Here is a 25,149-nt window from a genome sequence, read left to right on the forward strand (position 1 = left end):
TTCTCTGAGCTAGACAGTTTAACTGAACAGTTTAACTGAAGAGATTTTAACGTCATCCTAGACATTTACAGGGTATATATATATATATATATATATATATATATATATATATATATATATATAATCTGTGCTATAAAATACAGCGATCCGTAAAATCCACAAACTATTACAGTAGTCACTGCAGAGTTTGTACAGATTATTAGATATTGTAGATTACACCACAGAGTGATCAGATTTAAAAATTAGTGGTGAATCAAGAAGGATTGAGCATCTATTTCATACCAGAACAAGACTTCGTAACAGTATGCATTCAAAACCCAAACACAAATCAAACCCAAGAACTTCAGATCTCCCTCATTTATTCAGTTGATCCTTGCTGGATATTTCTAAAAAAAGATCTTTCTTGATTCATTAGTGTAAATACATACAATCCATAGTGATCACAAAATACTAGAAAACTGAGAGTTACCACAAACTAATACAGTCTAGTAGCTAGAAACTTAATCGATAGAGGCAATATTGTCAACTTTCTTACAGGACTCAAAATAACTAACAGACAAAAAGTGTGGTTTCATTATATTACGTACAAGCAGTTTATTGTCCGAACTTAGTGACGATGTTCTCTAAGTCTGATTAATTCAGGGCACGACTAAAGGTTCTTGTTTAAAGACGTTTAAGCGTACTGAATTGCACAATAAAACACTAACCTCAACGTTTTAGGTCAAGTAAAGTGAACCACTGAAGGGTCAGACCGGATCAATGTGATAGGCGTTTACTTATCGATCATCATTAACCATTTCATCCACTTCAAATGATTTTTTTCTCTGATTCCTGATTCTTATTCACCTTATTCTTAAAACTGTAAAATTTTCGGATTTTTTATAATTATGATACAGTCTATTTTATCAATTTTCGAATTACAAGTAATAACTATCTCAATTGCATTTTATTTTCTATATCTATCTTCAAATGACCTAACGCGTCTACATGAATTAGCAACCCTTGTCAAATCAATTTATAAGTCACAAATGTTTATCATCTAATCTTATTTCATACTTTAATAAAAATATGGTTATGAGCAGTTGACGATAACCTACGAAATAGAAATGAATTTATACTATTCTACATAAGTTGTTGTCTTTGCTTTCTATCCAGATTCACTAAAGGGACTAATTAAACAGAGTACGTAACTGTTTGAAAGTCAAATCTATGTGAGAAAAGTTGTTTATGCGTCAAGGTATGAAAGCATCTTAGAAATAATTTAAAATGATCTGTAGCTCGACTTAACCAAGTATTTCAGTTATTCTATATAGACTACTAATTTCACATTCACATATATTACACATTCTTTCATAATATTTACAGGAAAAAGGGAAGAAGATACTAGGTGGTAGTATTTTAAAGATACTTCACTAGAGTTAATTCTTCAAACAACAATGAAAACATTTCCAGAGAAGAAATTTTAGCTTGTAAACATCATCGTGGAACGTCAAAATCACCCATACAATAAAATCAGTAACCTGAATAAATTCACATTTAAAGGTTGTTTAATTCCATTTATTATAAAAATTCACTAGAATAAAGGGTGTACAGATAATTTTGAAATTAAGACTAAAAACACCAAGTGAAAAAAGATACACATGATATGAAACAATCAAGAGTAGACAGAGTACGAAACCTTACATGGGTTATCATACTTTTATTGATTAGACATGTGCTCTAACATTTCCGAAATTGCAGAATTATGAATTAACTCCGTAATGGTTATCGCTAACAGTGCAACATCAAGAAACAAGCCGTTACATAAGGTTCACAAGGAAAAACAACCAGTCAGCTGATAAATTTGCAAGAGGTTAACACAATAACCCAGTGCTTTAAAAACTTGACTAATAATAAGTGGATAGTGGTTTCCAAAATTCATAAACACGTATATTGGTTATCAAAAGTGAATAATATCTTTAGTTCTTTTCCAATTAATACAGCTCATAGCCTACTATCTGTATCTAAACCTAGTTAGTTTATGTTATCTTATAGAGTAAGTTCGAGAATTAAGCATTCGTGAAAAAAATGACCGAATAATTTATTTGCATCCACTACAATAGTCAGCAGTAAAACTACTCATTTAACAATTTATCATATTACCCACCAATTAAATATATGTTTACACGAAAAGATACACATGTTCTAAACAGTAACTTCTGTCAATCATCCAAAGTCATTTATTATTGGTAAATTGGTCTAATACATCACATAAATTGATTTGAGTAGTAAAGAGACTCAGCTCACCACACTGACTGGTTTTTGACTGGCGTTTATTTTGTTCAATACTTAATGAAGAGACTATAGGATACTGACTGATAAACAGTACATTACTCAACAATTAGTTCATTTTTGCTTGTATTTTTCCCTCTTGATATTAAGGACTGCAACGGATCGGTTTCATTGGACATGGGTACATCGTAAACGGACTGCTTCGATATTACCAAGTTGCATAGTGCCTATGAGTGCGAACCACGAGAGACATCTCGTTCTATTTAGGACTTCTTAAATGGATATACCTGCAATTAGGTGCTGATTTTTGTATTGAGACTCGAACTTGGCACTATTTTGCTTCAAACGCCTGTGCTATCCACTGAGCTATTGAGCCCAGACTGTTATAAATCCTTAATAAAATATTTCCCTTCATCATTAGTAATGACCACTCGTATATCAATGTGAATTATTTCATAATTAAAATTCAAGCTTTTTTTAAAATTGCGACTTTAGATCTGAAGTTGACAAAGTATGATAAGACATGAATGAGCAATTGTCCCAAATTATGATTATTTATTGATAAACAACAGGTGATTCATTTCGAAAGCCTAAGTGATCAAAATTATTGAGCTTACTGTTCAATCATTATTACTTCTAGTCAGTCAGTCAGTTGTACACAACGTAGAATACGACACATATGGGTATCGATTCAAGTTGCCTTAGCACAATAACAGAGATCCATGAAATTATTTCAAGACGTATCGACGAGTGGTAGAAATGGCAACAGGATCAGTAAAAGTAGGAAAGATTAGGCATAGAAAAGAAAAAAAGGTTATGAAGTTTCGGGAACTAGGTTATAAAGAAAGACAAGGAGTGAATGGATTTGGACTATTGCGAACGATTATGAAATATGTCACCCGACGTTTCTAACCACTCTAACCATCATATTAACCTTAACCAAGTAGTTCAGACCTACTAACGAGGCTCAGGAAAAGTCAGTAACTTGACGGGTTGATTCCCGGTCTTGGTTAGGTCACCTCTAGCATTCTTCCAACCTGATACACTACACAGCATCAGCCACTGAGGCAGGCGGTGGTTAGGCATAGGCAACGCAACACGTGTCCCAACTAACTATGCTGGTGAAGATTCATTAGCTCATTGATCGTTTCGCAATATTTACCTAACACCCTGTGCGAAACCTCGAGACTGCTCACTCGGTGGTGCCAAAATACACGAGCGATGTTTTGAAGACACTTATAATCACATATCCTCTATTATTAATAGCCATGTCTCACATCCACGAAGCAGAACAGAGCGACCTGTTGGGCATAAAATGAGTCCTTTGGTTAACAGACAGATATCTCGTCTACCAACCAAGCGATATAAACTGTCAGGGTCAGCTGAGCTTTCTGAATCTATGTCGGGATTTCGTCAAATATTAGTCAATACGAACAATTGAAACTCCTAAGATAGGAGTCAATAAGCTCAACTACTTCACTCCCTGTCATTCACTCATCAGGCGCTGATGCAGGCCACGATGTCCGACTGTTGTTCTTTTACTACCTTTAATGATAACTCTTCTGTTTATTTAAAGTATTCATAACGTATTCTATAAAATATGAACTAAATGTAATTCGATTTAACGATGATTTCCATTTACCACGAGATCATTAAATTGCTTTTATTGTACATGAAGTAAGAATGTAAATTACAAAGTTATAGTGTTGTGCTTCATCAAATTTCAACAAGAAAAAACTCAATTGAATATTATTTATATAAAAACTAAAAACACTTAAAAAGCTGTTCTATGAAATTTTTCATTCAACCAATTCAGTGACGTAAATGTCTATGCGATTGAAATACACCAATCATATATATATATATGAGAGAGAAAATCTTGACGAGCAAACACAAAAATGTTTGTATTTTTCTTACGTCTTTTTGTGTTGAACTTATTATGCAAAATGTGTACCATCTATGGATACACGAGTTTATATTTGAATCTGTAAAAATTAAAAGTGTTGATATGACCAGAAGAGAATATATATACAGAAACACAATGAATTTATCTTATTTTCTTATGAAACACAAATACATAAAAATCTTTCCCAAAAAATTACTATATATAAGCAATTGAATGAGAAATCGGGTGACAACGTTGATTAGGGAGACCTATGAAACTAAAATAAACGTTTAATCGACTACATAGCTCGTATCCCATTTAATTGATTTGAATGAATTTCGATAGCCCATTGCACATGGTTATGTACTAAGCTTTATGTCAGATTAATTATGTACGAGGACTATGGGATTACATACTGCTTGCTATTTGGCTTTCAAAACCAAAGTAGACAGAAATTAGTTTGGAATTACAATCCAAGCGGATGAAGATTAAATAAGTGGAAATTTAATCGAATTCTACTCTATGACTAGTATAAGATCGAATAAGGAGTAAGAATAATAGTCAAGCTCATCTACTTGATCCTAGGTCAAACTTATTGATATAAGGACTTCTAGGAATGCCCAAATTTAAATCTGGCTTAATTTTGAATAGAAATTTCGAAAATTGAAAAAAACGATGATGTTTCGAAATATACAGGTTATGAAGCGTCATAATATACTTATATCCCAAACAAAAGAAACTCAAAAACATTCGATCATGATCAAAACTTAAGGTGAGGAATTGCAGATGCATCACCGATGTCGTCATAATACAATCTTTAGGCTTTATCTATCGTAAAAATAAAACAGAGTTAATAGAAATACTTGTTTTCTTTTTCTTTGAGTCCTATCAAATTGTATCGGTTGGTTGGAGATTTTACAAAAAAACTACATTTAAAAGATTAACATTCAGTGAGAATTCTGTTCTTTATCCATACCATTTATCCTTATCAACAGGTTGTAATTGATGGTCAAATAGATGGAATAGTTTCTATGGTTTTAGGTTTGAATATCTGTCAAAATAATTCACTCCAACTTTTTCTTCATTCGATGATCATTTTTATCCAAGTAGGAAAAACATTACATTCGAAGATTAGCTCAAGTCTAAAATTGACTCATTATTGTTAGTGTTTTGCGTTTCATCTCAATTCTTTTTTTGAATTACATCAATAGATTTCAAAGTCAGTTTATTCTAAAAAAAGAAAATTGTTTCAATATCTACGGCAGTCACTCTGAAGATGTTTCATTCCCATAAAATGTATATTTTTTGTCATAACCATTTAACATATAAGGCGTTATTATAAACGGAACCTGATTCGATCAACGAACAATTGGATCGCCCATCCGGGACTATACAACACCTTTATAATGTGAACAGTAAATGTACAGTCGTTTAGCGTGTTATGTACACGTAATATATTAGGCTCTATATACACAAGATCTTGGTTAGTAAATATTTGCAAATTATTTATGAGGTCATATTCATGAAGCTGTAGTGAAGAATGAAACGGCCAATTACGGAAAATAAAATTAGGTTAGGTGAAAATACTGCTAGAAAGTCTGTCCGCATTATTATTAACATTACCGTTATTGTCTGATAAGTATATTCATAATACGTGATAAAAGGAATCTAGTTGTAGTTTATACATAGGAAACATCAAGAAAACATACCTCGTCTGACGACTGACGATCCTCTGTTTTAAGTCCAGTGAAATCAACAGATGATGGACGAGGTATATAATGTTTAGCTGATAATGGTAATGTTGATGATGAAGACTTAACTGAAGTAATATCTTCAATTTTAATCGTAGCTTTAGTACAAGGACGATCATTATTGTTATTATTTGTAATAATATTCGTGTTATTATTATCATTGAGGAGATTATCAGATGGCGAAACAAATTGCATTTTTGATATTCTTTCAGGCAATAGCTGATTCTCATCATGAAATTTATATTCCATTTCACGCTGATCATACTTGCTTGTGTTCGCATCATCATCACTTTCGTCATCGTCATCATCATTGTCGAATTCATTCCAAATGGTTGATCTCATTGAAAACGTTTTAGGCGTCTCCATAATAGGTAAACTTGATGGTGGTATACGCACTAAGGGATAACATGATATATGAGATCTGGGCACAAGGCCTCGTTGACCTTCAGAATTTTCAGCTAACATCCATTCTATATCACCAGGTGGCTCACGATCAACTATAGTGAGAAGTTCATTTGGTTTAAGCGGCAATTCATCTGGTTCTAAATGAGCATCTATGGAACCTGGTCCAGCTGCTTCTATTCCACGAGGAAAAAGTGCATAAACCCGACCAGATGCCGCAGAACCAAGACGTTCATGTTGGACTGAATGTTATTTTTTCAAGGAAAAAATCAAGAAAAAGAAGTCACTCAACTAACTGAGGTAAACGCTATTTAAAACAATTTAATAAACCGAAAGGTGTCCGTTTTAATTAAGAACTATACGTCATTGGGCAGTAATTTTCTGAACAAAGAACTTGCAAAGTTTTTTACCGGTAACATTAGAACTTCTCGCTCAAATAATGAATTTATTTTCTAAGATAAATCCTTGGAAAACTCGTACACGAAATACCAACTGAATACCAGCAACAATGATAAAATATCAATTAAATAAATGAACAGAAATATGGTTGTGGAATATCGTGGCTTGATGTATACTGTTGAGGAGTCCTATACTGGGACGAAACGGACGTTCAGTGCTACTAGATTTTTAACGGTGATCTGGTTAAGATCAGTTTATGATTTAAACAGTAAAAGCACTGATCAGCCGTAAAGAAGTATGATGAAGATGATAATGTTAATCTAGCATTTAATGTAGTCGTTATCGAGTTCAAGAAACGATTAGAGCCACTTTACTAAACAATCTTTAATTTATTAGCATAAACCTTTTTTGCACTTCTTAAACATAGTTTTATTGTAAAAGTGTTTGTACCTTTCTACTTGTTTAAATTCTTGTTAATCAGTCAGTCAGTCAGTCAGCGACAACGTAGGACCAGGGATTATTGATACAATAATGCAATAACCTATATTTCTATGGCTGAGGTTATTCACAACATTTTCACTGCTCAACAGATGTATCATATTCAGTAATTTCGGACAATCCGTCCAGTCAGTCGGTTAGTGTGGTTTTAAGGCTTACAGCTAATTATATTTGTGGTCTCCATTCCGAATTCCATGCAGTAGTAAACTGAAATTTTCGTAGTACACAGCGGGGGATCTTTCTTCAGAAACCTGGAATGAAGTCTTCAATAGAAACTACACTTCAATATCCAGCACTCATCCACTAAACAAGTGAAAAAAAGTTCGAAAATGCTGAACACAACATGATCATTGAATATTGAAAAAACTGTGAATAACCACCGCCATTTTGTTATAACATGAAATTCTAACTGCAATTTTTTATATGGTAAATGATTATCAAGATAAACTGGGATTACTTCTTTGAAAAAAAAACTGACTGACACTGAAATATCAAAGATCAACGTAAACACATACATACATACATACATACATACATACATACGGCGAACTTCCTTAATAAAATACAAAACGTGATGATTCATGCATCTATCAAACTCAGACATAATTATTAACATTAAGATTGGAAAGTTATTTGACCTTTGAAACAGTATAGGTTATAAATTAAAACCAAAAGTGAAAATCAAACAAACACGGATGATTGATAACTCCCTTGAATTAATTGAAAATAATCACAGATAATTATTAATTGGCAAATATCGGCGACCTGATTGGTTAGTGAATTTTTAGTTAGCCCAACACATAGAAAATGTAGCTAGCCAGTGATTGAAGGACACTGGTTCAGATATGCATGTAACAATGTTTTTTTTTATATTGAGATCATGAATCAATCAATGTTAAACGATCATTTAAACAATTTTCATGAATATGAATATAGGTGGAAAATAGAAACTATTAAAATCAATCCAGTGAACCTAATTGTGAACTGATTACAAAATTATTTAAGTCTTATCACAATAGACGTAAAAAAAGATAAGAGTGGAAAAGTACAAACTTTTCTGGCATAGTATTGAGAGGAAGAGAAAGCTATTAAAATTATTCTAACGATAATTTTAATGAGACATTCTTACTAATGAATAAATAAACAACTGCCGGTGATATTTGGTGAAACTGATGATTAGATTTACCAACATTCTAGTACAGTCGATAGGGATTTGAAAACACATATATAATCAGCAGTAATAGAGAAGGATCCTTAAAAATAGAACAAATTCAAACAGCTCAAATACCAAACCAACATAAAGAGTAACAATGATGAATTTATACTTAAAATCGTTTGTGAAAAGAACGATTGTTCAGTTAAGAATTGGCTCAGTATTATCTTAAAATCTATGTCATTTTCTAGAAGTCTGTTAAAACAAAGTGGTTAATAAAGCTATGAACGTGAGAACAATTTACACAGAATAAACACACCACTTACAATATAGATATTCTTCACATTCAGCTTCTTCATCTCCTTGATCACATTTTTCCAAAGGAGTTTCCTGGTCCGATAAAGTACGAGCGTGTAATGAAGCCCCGTGTTCAACTAGTAATTTAGCTAAAGGTACATTTCCGCAAGATGCAGCACAATGAAGTGGTGTCCAACCATCTGTATCACCTGCGTTAACATCAGCACCAGCTGTAAGTACAAGAAATTCAGCTACATCCACACGACCAGCACATACGGCATTATGTAATGCAGTAATACCTTCGTCATTTGACTCAGAAACATCAGTAACCTATTTTTAAATGGAAAATCAAACAAGCAAACTAATGAACAAAATGTGTGAATAAAAATAACAAATTAGTTGAGAGTCAAATATTTGTACTACGAAACCTTGATTTCCAAAAAATATGCAAAAAATGCTAATCTAAAATAAGGAATTTACGTAGTGACATTTAAAGTGTACTTAGCATAAAGATTCCATACATTACTTTAGTTTAATTCATTTGTATTGCTTGTTTAAATCTACTCATTGAAGTTTAAGATTGCAATTGATCAGTTTCTCTTTGGCATGTGTGCATCCTGTGGCGATTGCCTCGATATTGCCATTAATTGACAAGTATTATAAGCAGAGATGGATCGTAGCTAGCTGTGAAAGAGACTGATCAATTGCAATGCTAAAAATCAATGGTTAGATTCACACAACAAATAAAAATGAATTAAATTTCATCTCAGTGCACAAACCAGTGGCTATCTGAACTTAGTGATTAAGTAGATAACACGATGGCGTTTTAAGCGAACGCTACTGGGTTCCAGTCCCGGAGTGAACATCAATTCTGGGATGCAGGTACATCCGGCTGACGAGTCCCATATAGGGCGAAACGCGCGTCTTGGATCGCACGGCTAACCACCACTCATTTTTATTTATGATTACTTTATTAATTTGCTCTTAAGTGGCTTAAATTAAGTCACGAAACGTCAGAAATACAGTTTTCTACTCATTAGGGTATCACAAAAAAATATTTATTATAATCATTTCAGTTTATCTGTTCAAAAGACAAGCAGATTACCAGCAACTTGGGTAGTACATGTGAAAAATGGTTAATATAATTATGACAGTTATATAACTTTGATCACTAGAACTGAGAAAAAGAGAATGACTCTAATAACAATAATACGAATATTTAGAAGTATCGCTACAATCGCATCAAATTTGGTTTAACAAAGAGTCAATTTAATTCACCATCAAACTAACAGGACCAATCGTTTTTTATTATAAAAATATTCTTTAAATTCTAGTAGCTTATTCTTATATGAATAAAGAACCCTTATTAGCATGATGATTATTGAATAAATTATAGATTATATCTAACACCCTAAATAGGTCAAAATATTGATAAACTCAAGAGTTCAATCATAAAAAAAACTGGAAATATCTCACTAACCTCAGAAGCTGCTTTTTTCACTAATTCCAAATCACCTTCCAATGCAGCATCGAGCAATAAAGCTAATGGATGAAATCGTACAGAATTCGATTGGCCTGATGAAGATGTTAATGATTGAGTTGTTTCAGTTATACCATCCAAGCTAGAACTTTGTTTTGAGGTAGGTGGTGATGAGGAAGATTTTGATTTACGTAGAATCGACTTAACTTGTCTTTCAATGTAATTACCTAAAATACAATTTTTTTTAAAAAAAAAAAGACAAAATAATTCATTCGACAGAAAAAGAATGGATGAAAAAAATTTCAACAGTATTAACATGGTAAACTTATGAGCTCATAAGCTTAGATTCAATGATAACTCAGATATATTATGAATATTACCTTGTATCACGTTGATAACATTACATATAACCATAAATGTAAATTGATTCAAACATAGAATGAAAAAATACATTTAAATGACGACATATTTATCCATACAACTGTTTACAACAGTAAACAATTGTTTGAATGATTGATGCATAGATGTTTATATTCCATACTCTTAGTTAACATAAAATTTCTTTATCCTATTCTCAATCGATTATCACAACACAAGTAGAAGAGCCAACCGATTTTACAACTCTGCCTTTAATACGGTAGCAACGAGTCAGTCATTATCAACACAGAGATTGTTATAGACGTCTCTCTGCCCAATTTCTCATATCGCATCAAGTAGATGAGATAAAATATATAAAAAGATAATCAGCAAGCGTAAATAGTAGTAGTATCAATAATAGTAAGAAAGAAAAGAAAACACAATACAAAAAGAAAGGATGCATGCTAAGAACAAAAAGTATCACATAATATTGAAACTTAAGACAACAGAAGATGAAGAGTGAATATGTCTTTGCCACTGTGATCTATTTGGGGTTATGTCAAACAATATTTCTAGACACTGATTCCTTTTGTCGTGTGGACTCCAACCAGAGAGTCTGCATCTTCCAGTATAGATCAGTCGAATCAATCACTAACTTCATGAACTCATTCTATGTCTTGTCTTCGCCCCCGCTCTTAGTGAAGTTGAATTTGCTTTGGTAACATTGATATACTTAAGCCAATTACGATGATAGGGGTTTCCAATAAGAAACTCAACAGCTAAACAGATTTTTAAAATTCCATTTACAGTTGTCTTCGACTAGTCGTTTATGAGTTACATTCCTTTGCAAACTTAAAATATTAAATTCTAATACAGGTTATGTAACCATACTACCGATCACTGAAATAAATACATATTCACTTCTATATTTGCTGCAGTTTACAACGTCTATCAATCTGTAATTCATCTATCTATCTAGTATTGAGAAAAATAGAGATAATCAAATGACAATGTATAATCAATTTGAAATTATAAATGTGAGTCCATTTAATACGAGGGTATCATTTGCTTTATGTCTATTAAAATGACTCATTAAATTGCGGCAAGTTTCCATCATGGTCCCATACTAATAGATGATTTTTTCAAAGTGAATATGAAATTAATATCACATATATGGTTACGTGACAAGGAAGATAGAATTTTGGCATCTCTAGATGGATGACACAATTATAGTTCTAAAAAATTAAGGATAAAGTATAGAATCTATAGTAAAAAGGGTTATACCGTTTACCAAATAGTCACTTATACAGTGAAAAAAGTGGTAGTAATCCATTCTCAGAAGGCTGTGTTACTGAAGTTAAATGGAAAGTGTATATTCAGAATTATCATTATCAGGCAAGTATATTAATAATTTGTTGAGCTGTGTTCTATTACAATAGAAAACGAGTTTAGTTATATATTTGATCTACAAAGCTAAAACTATTCACTCTCGTGATATCTTCCAGAGGTTTCAAATTATCTAAGATCCACTTAGTACAAATAAATAAGTGAAGTAAATAACAGTCTCAACTACCTTAAATTCTATGATCACACTACAACGACGTGAAAACGATTGCAGGCATAAGTTTGTAACAAGTATATAATACAAAACGAATATTAAGCAGTATCAGTTCCGTTTATGACATTCAAACGATTGTCTTCATCTAACAAAACAATTTGAGCTGTTTACTGTTATTTATAGAGTGGATACTACAATAGACAGTCTTCATTTACTTATAACAATAAGGTATAAATACCTAGATCAAAGTATTTATTTATGAGTATAGGAATATACAAGAAAAAAACTCACAAGAGCTATTATTCATGCTGACATTTACTCCGTGTTCTTCATCTACATAAACCATAATTCCTGGGGAAATTTCTTGTTTGTTCACCTCACCACGTTGAACGATAGCAGTGGTGATAGCTGAAGGAGAAGTTATATTGATTGTAGTATGAATGGTAGCATTAGTTGTATTTATTGTTGTAGTTTCAGGAGTCATTATCGTTGTCATCTGTAAAATAGATGTTGATTTTTTAATTTGTGGTTGTTGATGTTCTGACTTTACAGTATGGTCGGAACCACCTAGACCACTATCTACATCACCAGAATTTTGTTTCTGTTCATCTTCAGGTGAGTCAAACTCACTGGATAATAAAGACAATTTGTGCTCATCGTCTGGTTGTATATCTATACCAATTAGTTCCAATGAAGACGAGGATGACGACGGTGAAATGGATGGGGACGATGGAAGTAAACTAGTGGTTGGATAGACAGAAGTGTGAACTTTTTGGTCAGGAATTTTGTCGTCATTTTCATTAGTGATTACATCTGGCTCATATGATTCGTTAGGATGATATATTACAGAACAGATTTGGTCTGATGATTCGGTGTTCTTCACAATCTGTTCATTCGTTTTCATTGAATTAATGTTATATGCTTGTTGTTGGTGGTGTTCAGAGGTAACTGAATTATTTGACCATTCAGAAGATGGTATCGTTGGTGTTGATGACTGAAGTGACGGAGATGATGATTTCACATTTAATTTGTTCACACCAGCTAAATAAATTTCACTAGCTGCACGTTTATATTTTTCAACACTGTCACGGCATATACGACGCATATATGTATCATTAATTACAGCACGTGATGCATATCTTGGTGGAGCTTTAATACGTGGAATAGGCAGTGGGTGGACTGTGGCAGGTGATAGTATATTATCTTTATTACTAATGCAACTAATATTGTTGTTTGTAGTGGTATTCGGGCTCCAAATACCATAACCGGGATGTAACTGCATGAATGTGCGGAAGCATGACCGACGACTAGATGTAGGTGGGCTACTAGCTCGTGTAAGCACTGAACTGAAGGCATTGTTTGATGATGTCGCACTAACAATTGTTGTTACTGGTGTTCTTGATATAACAGGAGTTGAATGGGATATGGGAATATGTGGAAGGGTAGTCGAAGGAGGAGGAGAAGAATGATTATCATGAACACTTGGACTTGCGTCAATGAGCCTATTTTATAACGAAAATATACAAACATGAAAAAACGGTGGATTTTTTTCTTATACACAAAATAATGAATTACAATAATTAAGACTCCTATTTGGGTTAATGGCAATTAACTGATCGAATAACATGGATCGGTGATAAAAATTTATCTCTTCAATATGATCAATATTTAAACATAAATTGTCAAGGAAATGTATGAAGACAGAAACTATTGAGTTTAACAGTATAAAAGAAAACAAACAAACATTATCGAGAGAGATTCTACATTCGCAAAATGAAAGGGAATTAGAAAAGGCCTGATCCATAAAATACAAATTCCACTTTACGGATATCCATTGCCTGTTATAAAGCCTCGGGAAGTGTGGAGTTAAAACATCAAGAGCCACTCACATAAAAACACGATGTGTAACCAGTTGTTCTTTGGACTCTATGGTCATACCACCTAGTCACCAAGACCACCACTAAATCAGTTACCTTTACAGCTACAATTAAACTAGTCTAATGATTCTTGCCGATTACGTCCAAATATTTACTTTTATAAATACTATTTTTCTCAAAAGCACATATAATCAAAAATGACAGAAAGAATTATTTCAAGCAAAAAAAAAATTTTGATACGAACCAAACAAACAAACTGTATCAACACTCTGAAATTAATTGACAAGATGAGACAGTTTATGATATGCTTGATGGCATTACGAGTTCACCTTACTCGATAAACGGAACGAAGGTAAAAGACACAGTGACACGATAGGCTATTCTAATCCGTTGTCTTCGACCCTGCTAACTAGATCAAGAAGTCTTGATGAGGAGTAGAAAATGTATTCTACAAGCACCCAGAAAGTACGAGGTCACTAAGCACACAAATCAAGCTTATTTATACAGTGATGGAAACGCCCTTGGGAGAGCCACAAAATAGCGTCAAGGATTTCTGAGTGGGAAATGTAAGCTGTAGGTCAACTAGGCGTTTCATGGCGAGAAAACATAAAATTCAAATTTTCAGAATAAAATTACAAAATTAGGACCTTTTCTAAGTGAGTTCTGAGGATCTAACGTCCTCATCAGTCTATATTATCGTTTTAGAATATACTATTGATAAAGTAAAATGTCATGTTATTAACAACTTCAATCATTTCAGGTTAAATCGAATTAATAAATATACAACGATGATAACAGTAAATAATATTCAGTTATATAATACTACGAATAAAAGCTTTCAGTTATATTCAATTTACTAAAGAAAGATATAGTGTAAATAACATGAATAACCGTAGGCGGAATATGAAGAATGAAATTACTATGATATAATATTTAGATAATGACCAAACCTCTTGCATAACATATTCAACAATGTGATTTAAATACTGCGGAACAAAAATGGATAAATAATTAAATTGTGAACAAGATATATAATATTGCTGGAGCAAACATATACCGATAACTGGTCCACTACCTACAACGATAAGATTATCAATGACAAGTGTTTTTTTTTAGCACTTGATTGGAATAAAAAGAAAACGATCAACCGAAACATTATCTTCTGTAGGTATGTCATCTTTGCTTTTTTTTTTTAATCGAAAAAAAATAAATTTACGTGGACTGCCGAGTCTTATGAAAAATAGCAAATCAGACTGTTGTTTTCCGGTTAGTTTAATATTAGTAGTCTTTAAAACTTACATTAACTGATAGTTATTAGTTGGCTTTCATTTCTCCATTTAAGAGAGAGACAATAATAAAACCACACTAGATAAGGCTTAATGAGTACTTTTATTATTAACGTACTTTTTAAAATACAATACACAGTTAAGAAATTGTAATTCAAGGGACTTGAAATGCAGAAAAAAAACAAGTTTCCTATTTCATTGACACTTTATGATTTTAAATGATTTTAACAAGATATTATTTCAAACGGTTAATTACTCAAGAAGCACCTTTACAAGGAATGATGATTTACAAGCATCGGAACGATGAATATATAATAAATTATTCGTTAATATTATATAGTGTACAACTCAATTTAAAATTTTAAAAAAATAATAATGCAACTCATTTATCAATTAAAAATCTATGTTTTTAAGTTTTGAAGCACACTATTTATGTGACAGCTATTACGGTACTACTAGGTTGTTCAAAATGGATTCGTTGGAGTTGGTTCCGAATACACCAATGAGTATTTTAACTAATTAGTAACATAATATGCTTTAAAAATAAAACAGAAACGATGTGGAAGCAATTATGACTGTAAAAAGTCTTGTGAAAATCGCTCTGCAATAATGAAGAAAAAAGCTAGTCTATATTAAACCAGGGTTGTAAATATTTGAACAGTTGACGTCAAAAATAGATTCACTGTTGCAACTTAATTACGCGGTTTCTATTTTAATATACTTTAGTAACCGTTTCAATTAATGGAAAACTGTATCACTAATATTTTGATAGATATACGGACCATAGCATTTGTGACGTAACTACTCAGTAGTCAAGCACATGTTTTTGCTTTTCAGTTCCGAGTTACACTTTTTCCGCTACAATGACTACGATTTAGAACAGTTGTCAACACTGAAATAGATGGAACGACACAAATTCATTGAAAGTCGAATCCTTTGGCAATAATGAGTTTTAACTTTAGTATTAGTGACTTATGTATTAATGTAGAGCCATGATTAAAAAATAGTAAAAAGGGATTATTTCTTTGTGTAACCTATTTATTCATTATGGTAGTATTTAAATCTCTGAGCTAGATGGTTTAACTGAGGAGCTTTCATTGTCATTTTGAACAACATGAAATGTAAATAAATAATATTTCACAAATGAATCATATCATCGAACCTAAAAATAATTTATTAATACGGTAATAGATTATAATCCTACTAATATACTCGTTATAAATCTTTAGTAAAATGAATTCAAAAGAGTTTAAATGATGTGAGTATTGAAGAGTTTACAAATAAATAAAATGAACGCTAATATAGAATTTCTTAAGAATTACGTCAACTGATATATTACTATTTCTGGAATGAATGGCTATACCCAGTATATGACAAACAGAATTGTTCACGGAACGAGCTCGTTTTCACAACCTAATAGGTTTCCAAAGCTTAAAACAATGAATAAACTATCGTGTGAAGTCTACATATATAAGTTGTTTTTCTGGATAATATTAAAACATTGATGTTACGGTTAACTTCTGCAACTATAAGTTAGACGCTAGTTTCACTACCTGATGCCAGTGTACGATCGATTCACAGAGGATTTAATGTAAGACGTGATAATTGATGGGCTACAACAAATGGGACCATTAAAAAGTTCCTTTGTCATTGCGGTAATCAAATGACTTGTGGACTTCGTGAAGACTGTTATTTATGTTAGCAGATTTAAGTCTGCTAGAGTATGATTTTTTTTCGCTCGACCCAGATTGAGACTAAGGCAAACTATAATAATTGCCGCAAATTGTGTAATAACATTGGCTGCAACATTAACAGATGTCACTGACGCTTCAGATGTAAAGTGGTATGAGTATCGTAGAAATATATGAAAAATAAACATGACACGCTTACACAAGCGGAGAGCACACAAACAATAATGGAGCTATGTAGTCAAGGTTGAAATAGATTTTGAGACCTTATCACTGGCTTTAGAGGCCGAATATTATGGAGCCAAATGGATGAATTCCTTTACCATATGTATTACGAATTTATTAACTCTGAACCTCTTTCTAACCTTGACAAGTTTATGAATCATGTAAAAGAAGTGTATCTGCTGAGATTCTTCAGTTATGAACAAATATTTTTAACCTATCCTAGCTGTTTCCTGATTGACTAATATTTCTCAAGGTCATTTCGGATTCGTTGTCAGGCCGTCCATGAATTATAGTCTAGCCAAGTAACAATTAAATATCTTTAGATATATATTCAGGCGAACTACTCACAAACAATCAAGTAGTTAGTATTTCCCTTTGACATTTGCAATTGATCAACAGTCTACTACCAAGGATGAATTTTAGTTAATTTGTTCGCATCAATTTTGTTGAAATAAAACTTCTTTGTATGTTATAAACAGAAATTTTGACTTTTTTGTGAATTGAATTCAAAGTAATCAGAGTTTTAGCATTAGTTTAACAAAAATAGTACTAGATGATAAGACTGTTTATCATAATCTTCCCTCGCATTCTTCACGATACTTACGCCTGTTACTCCCAATGCAGCATAGATCGCCGACCAGCATTCTCCAACCCACTCTGTCCTGGGCCTTCCTTTATGGTTCTATCCAACTTTTTTCATTCTTCTCATGTCTGTTTCCATTTATTGGCCTGATGTGTTCTTTGGTCTTCCTCTTCAGGACCTTCAGGATTCCATGTAAGGGCTTGCCTTGTGACGCAGTCGGCTTACTTATTACGCCTGTTACTCCCAATGGAACATAGGCCGCCAACCAGCTTTCTCCAACGCAGTCGGCTGCTTTCCTCAATGTGTGTCCTATCCACTTCCAGCGCATCTTCCCGATTTCTTCCCCCTCTGAAATCTGGTTTGTTCTCCACCACAGTAGGTTGTTGCTTATAGGGTCCGGTCAACAGATCTGGAGCATTTTGAGTATACAACTGTTAATAAACACCTGTATCTTCCGGATGATGGCTTGCGTGTGTGATACAAGAGCCAGATCATCTGCAAAGTTTAGATCGTCCAGCTGCAAACTAGCTGTCCACTGTATCCCGTGCTTCCCCCACATGTTGACGTCTTCATAATCCAGTCGATCACCAGGAGAAAGATAAAGGGTGAGAGTAAGCAACCGTGCCTGACACCGGTCTTTACCTCGAACGAGTCAGTGAGCTGTCCTCCATGCATGATTCTGTAGTTTAATCCATCATAGGAATTCCCTATGATATTGACTATCTTCTCAGGTACACCGTAGTGTCGAAGAAGCCTCCATAGTGTTGTTCTGTCCACACTATCAAATGCTTTCTCGGAGTCAATCAAGTTGATGTAGAGTGATGAATCCCATTCAATTGATTGTTCCACAATGATACGTAGAGTTGCGATTTGGTCTGTACACGATCGATCCTTACGGAATCCAGCCTGTTGGTCTCGAAGTTGGACGTCGATGGAGTCCTTCATTCTGTTTAACAATACCTTTTTGAAGACTTTTCCTGGTATTGAGAGGAGAGTGATGCCCATGTAGTTATCACACGTGCTGAGATAGCCTCTCTTTGGCATTTTGATCAGAAGTCCTTTCCAGTCTCTTGGTAGTTGTTCTTCATCCCGAATCTTACTGAAGAGAATGTGGAGTATATCTGCGGTTACTGCTACATCTGCTTTCAGTGCCTCTGCTGGAATGTTGTCTGGTCCCGCTAATTTGACGCTCTTGATTTGTCTAATGGCCATGCTGATCTCTTCAATTGTTGGTGGGCCAACATTTATAGGCTATTAATGGAAAAATATACGAGTTACTACCTAAATTCAAGATTACTTTCTTCGGTCAGTAGTAGCAGATAAGAACAGAATGGTAGCATTAATTTTATACTAGATTAATGACGCAATGAAGAGATGTTCATCAACGGATTCGCAATGACATGTGAATACACATTTAGCCTTAATAAGTTGTCTTAAAATGACAATAACTTGGCCTAAGGTATTATTTTCCATTGGAGAAATGGTGTGCCCTGGACTTCGGCAACCGGAAGTTTTCATGTGTATACATAACAATCTTTCGAAGTTACTAAAAGTGATACTAGCCACCTCACGTGAAAAATATGTAGCTGATCATCAAATATATGAACTGTTTTATAGAGCTATCAAATCACAACAAACTCATATAATTCACAAGTGAGTTGTAAACGTCTCCTCTTCCCTTGACACACTCTTGATGAATGTTTTTATTAATTTGGTTTTCAATGATAGTCAATTTTTAATGTAAGAGGTTTGTGGTAATTATTCAAGTTTACAAATTACATCACATTGACCTAAATTAAGTAACCAATGAAGACCAGAGAGTAATAAACAGTTCTTTCATTCTAGTATGGGATTCACAATTAGTGCATGTCCATGAATCAACCAGCGTTCGAATCCAGGACCTTCAGATTTCGAGATCAAAGCCAAACTTTTAGATAATTCAGTCAAAATCCCGCGGACTTCCATCTCTAATTCCGACAATTTCTCGATACTGCGCGACTTTTGTTGAGATCATGTATAGGTACTGTTAATTCCTATAATATGAAGAAAAGGTTTTCTGCTGCTTTTGGTTTTCAATGACTGCCAAAATAAGTGAAGTTTGTGAAATAAACTTGTCTATTAATTATTCTTATCGATAAATTGAATGCGGTCAAATTGAATTCAACTTGGAAAAAAAATTAATGTTGGGATGACCCTGCAATTTTCTCGCAAGCGAAATGACAAGCTCATGGGTCATCAAGGGGCATTTCAACCAATCAGCGATTAATTCGAAGTTATGTTACTAAAATAACGAAAATGGAAAAGTCACATGTGGAGATCCTGATTGGCTGATTAATGCACTGCTACTATGTTTAGCAGTATTCTAGAATTTTCGGTAAAACTCAAGGACTCTTAAATTACTATAAAATCCCTATATTTTCTGTACATAAAGGAACCCTGTAGTAAAGTGTTTCTCTCATACTCGTGTCTTCTCTCTGGTGTTCAAGTCGCTGTGTAGTTCTAGTCTGGGGTTACGGAACTAGCTTAGGGAAGCGAAAATAGAGTTCAATCGACCAGACGTAACAATTAACAAAAATGAATCCATTCTATCTCGAGATTGATCGGTTGTTCATCAAAATAGTACAGTGAAGCAAATGCAATAAAATGAATTCAAATTGGTTTCACCTTGATTAAGACACATTGCTTTTATGATAGGAATAGGAGATAAACAAACAATATTGGTATAAGGTTAAGAAATCCCATTACAGTACATTGAGTGTTTGTAGGAATTTTTTCATATAAATATATTACTATTACTATGGGTAGTAATAGTAATGGTAGTAGCAATGAAAACTGTCAGTTTTATGAAATGTCAAATGATGTTAGATGCTTTTGGGTTCGCTTTACTTTACATAAAGTTTGTGTTACAAACAAATCGATAAAATTAATTTATATACATGAGAAAAATAGGAACTGAATACTTAAGAAAGAGACGAGGACCTTCTTTCTCACACACTGGTACTTTATTTCCTATATGCTGTTGGTTTTGCTGGTTTCTTTTTTTATTTTGAGTGTTAAGCAAATATCTCTTTTTAGAAGAGTAAATACAATTGGGATGTAGTGAAACAACTCTCATCAATAGGAAATTGATTTCGTGACAATAAACAAAGTAATGATATTATTTTCTTGGTAAAAAATCATAATAACATAAACAAAATAACTAATGAACTGATCGATAAATAGATACTAATTGTTCAATCTAGTTACCTTAAGAAATGAAGATAGTTACTACTATAAATGAATCGCAACGAAGGTTGGGATTACCAAAAAATATATGCTATGAAATATGCACACCCGCTTTCTCGTAATAAGGGATAGACTTATACCATTGTTAGAATTTAGGACTGAATTTTGATATATTTTGGTATATGTACATTCTGTGAGGACTACATCTATATACTCATCTTGTCAGAAATTATTGAGAAAGACACTGGGTTTGAGTAACAATGTGAACATCAACAGGGTAATGTAGCTACACTCAGGTGATGAGTCATAAACAAGACGAAATTAGATGCAATTTATCTATTCTCTCTCTCACTAATCTCCACTATATATATATATATATATATATATATATATATATATATATATAACATGTTCAGTTTAGTGAATAAGCAAAAGGAAACAATCCATTGTCCTATGACTGATTCTTTGGCTAAATTTAAACAGATTAGGTGTTTCAAATTCACTTGATATTGCTTACTTGAATCTTCCCATTGATCAGTCTCTTAAGTGTTTCATTATTTAACTTAATCATGGTAAGTTCGAATTTATTAGTGTTAATTTATCCTGGTGATTAATCACTTGTCATTTGGATAAACAATTCTTAGTTATATTATTCACCTCAAATATATCTTATGCATATAAACGGTAATTGCATTTCATTCAAGTGAATTTATTTGACTGGTCAATATACTTAATTGCTTGATAATTTTTCAGTTAAAGTTGAAAGTTTGGTTCTATCAGTAATTATTTATTTAATCGTTTTCGGTTCAATAAAAAAAATAAACAAAGTGAAACTTGGTCGAAGTGAACAACAGGGTGAATGACTATTTTGCGTTTTCTGCTTCAATATCAAGTTTTTCCTATACTTCATCTTTTTAGTGTTAGATGATAATTGTTGAAGTAGTTTGTGACAGTTGCTGTTATCGAAAGTCCAACAAAACTGTCTGTATTAGGATAGCTTAATCATTTCTTAATAGGCAAGTATCGTAGGTTAATCGGAAACTCCAATAGAAAATCGGTTTAAAACGATGTAACAATTAATAATGAAAACTGGTAAGCTAAATAAACATGGAGAACACAAATCGAAAGGAGAAATCAATATTACGGAATAATACAAACATGAAGTAATACTTAATAGAAAAATCTAGATAATAAGAAATTGAAACTAATGTAAAGCATTTCGCGTAAACACTGCACATTAGAATAGCCAAGTAATAGATGAATAAAACAGTTAAGAATAAGAACCCTTGAAATATATTTAAGCTTAATAATAAAAATGATATATTTATAATAACTCAATGAGTAGAAAAGTTGAATTTTATGACGTTTCGTAACTCAGTGTAAGCCACTTCTTATTCTCTGAAGAAAGTACGATGGAACTTGATCCATCACCCAATTATTCAGAATCAAATCCGTAATCAGTAATTCACAGTTTCAGTGTGAATTACGAAAATTAATTTTGTATTATTTAGTTTATACTATGAAATAGAATAGTATTAACGAATTGAAGAAATGGCAAATAGATTGTAAGAAAACAAAATGAATTGTAATTCATCGGCTCTCGTTATATGTCAATAATTCAATTCGTTAAATTGATAGCCGATGATAGGGTGATAGCGCATTACAAAGTGACTCCAGTTTGCACTGACCAAGTACAGATACTTACAACTCTTAGTAGAAAGCAGTCGTTAAGCATCACTGACTGATTAAACGATGTTTAGTGAAGCGGTGTTCACTGAAAACAGAGTGATAATCATTCAAAACATAAAAACCTACCAGACATTGGTTAGAATTCGATTCTAGCTAAGTAAAAGGCGTAATCGGCTAATAACTACAAGTAACTAATTTTATGCAAGCGAAAGATGTTATAACGCGAATATATAACGTGGGTATTGCGATAGGACTACACGAAATTCTACCGATTGACCAAATTCAGATATCCTAGTTCGATCCCAATACTGTTCCCCAACTCCAATAAATCAGAACACAGCCTCTAAATAAGAATTGTTTGTGAGGTCAGCAGCAGAACAAAAATGGTTTACAGACAAGGCATATTTATACAGTTACGATGACTATTATCAGTAACCAATGGAAAGGAAGGACACGTAAAGGTTATAATTAGGACGACTCAAAATTGACCAATAGGGAAACGACACATGAAAGTCATAGTTAGGACACTGTAAATAATGGCCAATAGGAAATAACATGCGAATTATGTGAAGAGTCTGAAAACATACCATTTTACATTCGAGATAATTTTTGGGATATTCTTGTGAATATCCTAACAAAAGATTAGTGAACAGTATCACTGTACAAATAAGAACGGTGGGTATTTTATAGATAATGCTTGATCGAAATCGAGATTTCAATTGACAAAAATTTGCAAATAAATGTACTGTAATTAACTCTGAAAGTAACCCGATAATAGAATAAATTGTGATTTCCAATAACAATCCACACTAAATAATTAAAAAGTCATTACATACATAGATAAGTACATAGACTTCAATAAGGGTCCAGGATAATGAAAAAGTATAAAATTCTTGGCAATATAAATCGCAACTGAATAAATTCATACTTACCTAGATTTTGAGTAGTTATGATAAGTTGAATAAGATGGTAGAGGAGCAGATGGAACAGTAACCGATGGAAGTGAACTCGAAATGTGAGGTGGTAGTGTTTTTTCCGATACAACTGAATTTACAAAGTGTAGATTACTCTGACTGGAAGACCATGTTTGTATGGGAGGTTTACGTCCAAACACTAATGCGAATTGTCTGTCCAAACGATCTGCTTCAACAAGGCCATCATGCCATCGTTTCTTATCCTAAAATGGTTAGAAAATAGAATATTAAAAAATGGTGGTCAATTCCTTTCATTCAAAACTATTTGTTTAAATATTTCTAACAGTAATTTGTATTGGTTGTTTGGATCTTCTCATTGATGTTTAGGACTGAAATTGACCATTCTCTTTTCGGTACATGTGAATCCTTAGCGGATTGCCTTGATATTGTTATTAAGTCGAAAGAATTATCAGGAGAGATGAAGTGAACATCAACTCTAAGGTGGAGGCACGTTCAGCTGAAGAGTCCAAAATAGGACGAAACGCGCGTCCCGAACTCCATTGCTAGCCATTATCCATCTCTGCTTATAATTCTTAATAGTCGCTTTCTTCAAAATGGGATGTTTTTTTCATGAGAAGTAAAGTAAATAAATATTAAGAAGCTAAACAAAAAACTATGTTATAATCTTCAGTGTATTTATTTCCACGTTATTAATGTAAATTTCTCATCAAATGTTCCACCACTTTAACAAAAGATAAAGTATATCCCAGTAGAAAATCGGAAAAAAAACGATATGTATATGCATTTGTAGATACCATTCAATTCAATGTTTACATTTATGAAATTAAGAACACTTACTAGTTCAGAGAAAAAAGGTGGTTGCATAAAAGGTAGGTTAAGAGAAGAGGAAGAAGGAGTTTCATCCGATAAATGTATTGGATTAGTTCCAACTGTTACTATTGTCATTCCGGCTTGATTTATTGTTTGACAGCGTGCACTTGCAATCACATTATGCCATTGACTAATTAAAGTTAACATACGTTCAGCTTCATCTGCTCTTTGTCGGTAAACTTGTAAATCACGCTCCTTACCAGATAACAGTGATGCTAATCGATCGATTTCTTTTACTAGACAACATGAAGTTTCAATAAAAAACAGAATAACATCAGGCACATATATTGAATACACTTTGAATGTATAAATTAAAGCATGAAAACAATAGTAACAAGGAAAACAAAATTATTTCACATTCAAAAGCCAGTTGTTCGTTAGCTATTTCGAGAAGCATCAGAAAATCACATAGAATATGTGTTTAAACATCGAACACTCGAACCTTTTCTTTATTAGTGAGTTGTAATAACCAAAATTTAGATGGAAGAGGTTAGGACGAAAACGTAATTAAAACTGTAAATATCGTTCATTTTGCATGGGAATTCGATTCCGTGATAATAATCCAATGTTGGACATTTTCCGACATCAGTTCTCTACCAATTTCATCGGGTAACATTCATCTTCATTGTATAAAATGATATCGGTATCAAAAGTAATTAAAATGAAACAAAGTTAGAATATAAGTTATTTTCTCATCGATTGACTTCACGGAATCGAGCC

The 25,149-nt window shown here is 32.9% G+C and overlaps 1 protein-coding gene across 1 annotated transcript in view; it reads right to left on the reverse strand.

Moving 5' to 3' along the window:
- Positions 1 to 25,149, reverse strand: part of Smp_129670 (apoptosis stimulating of P53, putative) — a gene marked incomplete at both ends in the record, with an annotated part of 59,618 nt that overhangs the window by 482 nt on the left and 33,987 nt on the right. The window contains 7 exons of the mRNA XM_018791570.1: positions 5,866 to 6,005; positions 6,285 to 6,551; positions 8,686 to 8,986; positions 10,137 to 10,337; positions 12,371 to 13,553; positions 23,557 to 23,801; positions 24,397 to 24,665. Of these exons, the coding sequence (XP_018645279.1) occupies positions 5,866 to 6,005; positions 6,285 to 6,551; positions 8,686 to 8,986; positions 10,137 to 10,337; positions 12,371 to 13,553; positions 23,557 to 23,801; positions 24,397 to 24,665 (2,606 nt within the window). The remainder of the gene's footprint in view (positions 1 to 5,865; positions 6,006 to 6,284; positions 6,552 to 8,685; positions 8,987 to 10,136; positions 10,338 to 12,370; positions 13,554 to 23,556; positions 23,802 to 24,396; positions 24,666 to 25,149) is intronic.

The sequence above is a fragment of the Schistosoma mansoni genome (genome assembly GCF_000237925.1).
Source record: "Schistosoma mansoni, WGS project CABG00000000 data, chromosome 2 unplaced supercontig 0120, strain Puerto Rico, whole genome shotgun sequence".
NCBI classification, from domain to species: Eukaryota; Metazoa; Platyhelminthes; class Trematoda; order Strigeidida; family Schistosomatidae; genus Schistosoma; species Schistosoma mansoni.